Consider the following 4,281-nt stretch of genomic DNA (forward strand, 5'->3'; position numbering starts at 1 on the left):
AGGACCAGGATTGGAGACCCCTGCTCTAAGGCTACATTTGCTCATAATTATCAACCATAAAACATATTTTCAAGTATAATTCATTCGTGTTTGGCTGCTTTGCTTCTTGTTGACGATTCTCCGTCTTTTCCAGAATCTCGCTGATCAGAGCCGAGCTGCCGTTAAACGATCAGCTGGTGAGTTGTTTCAAAATAAAAAGAATTTGAGTCATTCTTCTGACATTTTTTAAATTTTCCACAATTACATTGACAGCTTTTTGAACAATTGTTCAGTAACTTTGGGAAGTTTTTGGGTTGATTTTTAGTCTGTTTGGACCATTTTTGAATCGTTTTGGTTGATTTTTAAGTAAGTTTGAACAGGTTTTTGTCATTTTGAGTAATTTTTGACGTATTTGTGTCATCTTGAACAACATCCTCTCATTTAGAGAAATGTTTGAAATTTGACCTTTAAAGTGATTCATGTTGAAAGATTTTATTTTATCTTTTTAAAAAGCAGCAACGAGCTTCACTGTTTGTTTCCCTGAATCTGCAGAACGGAGCTACCGTGGATCTGTGCAGCACTAAATGTGACACTGTGTGGTTTTTCTGACGTCAGTGATCCTGAAGATTCACGAGCAGAAAGTTTCACTGATAGTTTCCACCTGTTCAGTCGGCTTCTCTCTGCTTTTAGCTGCAGGATGAGAAGCAACAAGAGTTCATCAGAGAAGCTGTGAAGAAAGTCGGAGTTCCTAAAGTCCTGTCTGGTGAGAAACGCTTTTGATTTTAGTCATTATTGCCTCTAACAGAACAGTAATTATAACAGTAATAATAATAATAATAATAATTAAAGCTGCAAGCAGCATGGTCGGGTCCTCACCTTATGATTGTCGGCCGTCGTGCACGTCTGGGTTTGGCACAAACGCGCTCTGGTCGGACTCTGATCCGGTGTCTTGAGTTTCAAGGAGATCGGATCGTGCGGCCCATTTCAGCGCCACTTCCTGTTTGACGGCGAGCCGAGGCGGCAACGCGCTCTGGCTGGGACTCAGCACGTCCTGTTTTATGGCGTTTCTGCGAATATTCCGGAGGCCGCCATTTTGACACCATCAGACTTTTGCGGAGCGTCTTCATAACTTTTAATCACCACATCCTGTAGTTTGTGCCGGCCACACTTCAGGTGTTACGACGTNACATGATAAAAGTTTAGATTATGTTCATGCAAAGTTCAAATCTTCACAGAAAAACAAACCAGCTCCTGTTTCTATGAAGCACAAACACTGTTTAAATGTAAATAACTGCAGAAGCTGCTGAACGGTGACGTGAACTCTGATCACCTGGTCACACCTGGCAGTGGGCGGGGCTTGTCAGGCTGCAGGTCCTCCAGTTGATGTTTGAAGCCGTAAGAAAGATGTTTGTGATGGGAAACGTTACTGGAAGAGACCAGCAGAGGGCAGAACTACGAAGCCAGATTAGTGGGTTATCAGGTATGTTGAGCTTAAAGTCAGAGTTTTCAGTGTCATGAAGGCGTCTCTCTTTTTACCTGCTAGGTCTCCATGGTAACTGATGCTGTGGAGCTAGGTCTCTATGGTGACTGATGCTGTGGAGCTAGGTCTCCATGGTAACTGATGCTGTGGAGCTAGGTCTCCATGGTAACTAATGCTGCGGAGCTAGGTCTCCATGGTAACTAATGCTGCGGAGCTAGCCTGGTTGAGCAGGTTCTGTTCAGAGTGTATAATTTAAATCAGCTGGACAGAGCGTTTACTCTGCTGGGACTGCAGCTGATAGAGCACAGATTAGAAAATGGATTATTCTACTGGTATTAATTACAGAGAATATTCAATCAGCAACATTAATTTCACTCTGATTGGGTGAAAAATTAAAGTGATATCCCGCCTTATGGGACAGAGTCAGATCTAAATGCGCTTCAATACAAGATCATGTTTAAANTAATAATAATTAAAGCTGCAAGCAGCATGGTCGGGTCCTCACCTTATGATTGTCGGCCGTCGTGCACGTCTGGGTTTGGCACAAACGCGCTCTGGTCGGACTCTGATCCGGTGTCTTGAGTTTCAAGGAGATCGGATCGTGCGGCCCATTTCAGCGCCACTTCCTGTTTGACGGCGAGCCGAGGCGGCAACGCGCTCTGGCTGGGACTCAGCACGTCCTGTTTTATGGCGTTTCTGCGAATATTCCGGAGGCCGCCATTTTGACACCATCAGACTTTTGCGGAGCGTCTTCATAACTTTTAATCACCACATCCTGTAGTTTGTGCCGGCCACACTTCAGGTGTTACGACGTTCCCCCTTGGAGGAGAAAGATTTTGAAAAAGTGCAAAAATGAGTGAAAATCTCGCACTGTTTTTTCAAAATGGCCGAAGTCCACCGTTTGAAAAAACTTCCTGTTGGGTTTAGGGCTTGGCGCTGGTGGACTTTTAATCACTACATATGCCCACCGAATTTCATAGTTCAAGCTTAAACCCAGTTTCAACCAGACTTTGTAGGGGGCGCTGTGGAGCCATTTTACCATTAACGTGCCCAATTCCTTTAAATATCTCATTCTTCACCATCCTGATGTGCCTGTAAATGCTGGTAAGTTGTGGAGCATGTTTAGACCCTCAGAACCACGTTTGTTTTCAGCAGAAAAGAAACTACGACAGTCACAGCGGTTCTGATTATATGTAATTTAAAAAATTGGTAAAATACACTTAAAACGTTTAAAGAGTTTCACAACAAACATGTTCATGGAAACACAATGAGATGAAAAACAAACAAAACAAAACCATCTTTTCACATCAAATCATCTGATTCCACATTATTTACTGTTTTTGTGGATTATACATAAATTCTGACTTTTTCCTGTGATTTTACTGAAACCTGTTCAACAATCAATCCTTAATATTCAGAACGTTTCTTTCAAATAACATCAAATATCAGAAAAACTATTCATGATTTTTTAAAAATGCAGTCAAACCTGATAAAAGAACAAATGACTGTTGATGTGGACGTTATTTACAGTTTAGTTTTTACAGTGAACATGTGAATGAAAACGTTCNTTTAATAAAAGATCATGTTTAAATGTATGAAGTTTAACCTGAAGCTGGAAATAATCAGTAAAATATTACATATGAACACGTTTGACAGTTTTCTACCAGCATTCCTGTCTTGCACCATTTACAGCTGCGGCGCTTTTTATCGTCATATTTTTTTATATTCCTCATTGTTCTCCATTAAAACAACGTGTTGACTGAAGCAGCTGCACACGATCGGTTCATTTAGTGCAGAAGAAGAGTCACATGACCTGTTAAACGCCTCCTTTAACGTGAACAGAGTCTGAAGCAGAAAGTCTGAGTTCACAGAGAAAGTTGAAAACCACCTGTGATCTCTGGAAAGCCTGAATATGTCAAACGTGCTTCATACTACAACCCTCTGGATGAAGCTTCCTGACACACAAACTCTGTTCGGCAACGTTTGAGGAACACGACCAAGAGCTCAAGGTGTCGACTCCAAATTCACCAGATCTCCGTCTGACTGATACACGATGATGAAATGATCCACGAAGGCTCCGAACCACAGCGTCAAGGACTGAAACAAACTGACCATAAAGAGACACAAGACGTCCACACAGATGCAAAAGGGCCAAAATGAAATGCAGAACAACCCAAATGAGATGTAAGAGAAACTAAAGGCCCACAAAGACCAAAAAATTATAATACAAACACAGAAAAAGACCAGGAAGAGACACAAAACGACCACAAAGAGGACAAGAAGCAAACACAGAGACACAAAATGGTTCAAAAACATGGAAAAAACCCAACAAGAGATGCCAAACAAGCTCAAAGAGACACAACATGACCATAAACAGACAGAAAATTACAACACAAACACGGAAAAAGACCAGAAAGAGACACAAAACAACCACAAAGAGACAAGAAGCAACTACAGAGACACAAAAACGAGAAAAAATATCAAAAACAGATGCAAAACAATCACAAAGAGACAAAAAAATGAAAACATAAACATGGAAAAAGACCAGACACAGACACAAAACAACCACAAAGAGAAACTGAAGACCCACAAAGAGCCAAAAAATTATAATTCAAACACAGAAAAAGACCACAAATAGACACAAAACAACCACAAAGAGACACAACATGACCATAAACAGACAGAAAATTACAATACAAACACAGAAAAAGACCAGAAAGAGACACAAACCAACCACAAAGAGACAAGAAGCAACTACAGAGACACGAAATAGTCACAAAAACAAGAAAAAAGAGCAAAAAGAGATGCAAAACAATCACAAA

General features: G+C 40.9%; 1 protein-coding gene across 1 annotated transcript in view; it reads left to right on the forward strand.

The window, feature by feature from the left end:
• cetp (cholesteryl ester transfer protein, plasma) overlaps positions 1-759 on the forward strand; it is a 17,227-nt gene extending 16,468 nt beyond the window's left edge. The window contains exons 14-15 of the mRNA XM_008280245.1: positions 134-176; positions 670-759. Coding sequence (XP_008278467.1) covers positions 134-176; positions 670-759 — 133 coding nt within the window. The remainder of the gene's footprint in view (positions 1-133; positions 177-669) is intronic.
• The last annotated feature ends 3,522 nt before the right edge of the window (positions 760-4,281 follow it).

This window comes from Stegastes partitus, unplaced genomic scaffold (genome assembly GCF_000690725.1).
Source record: "Stegastes partitus isolate 25-593 unplaced genomic scaffold, Stegastes_partitus-1.0.2 Scaffold188, whole genome shotgun sequence".
NCBI lineage: Eukaryota > Metazoa > Chordata > Actinopteri > Pomacentridae > Stegastes > Stegastes partitus.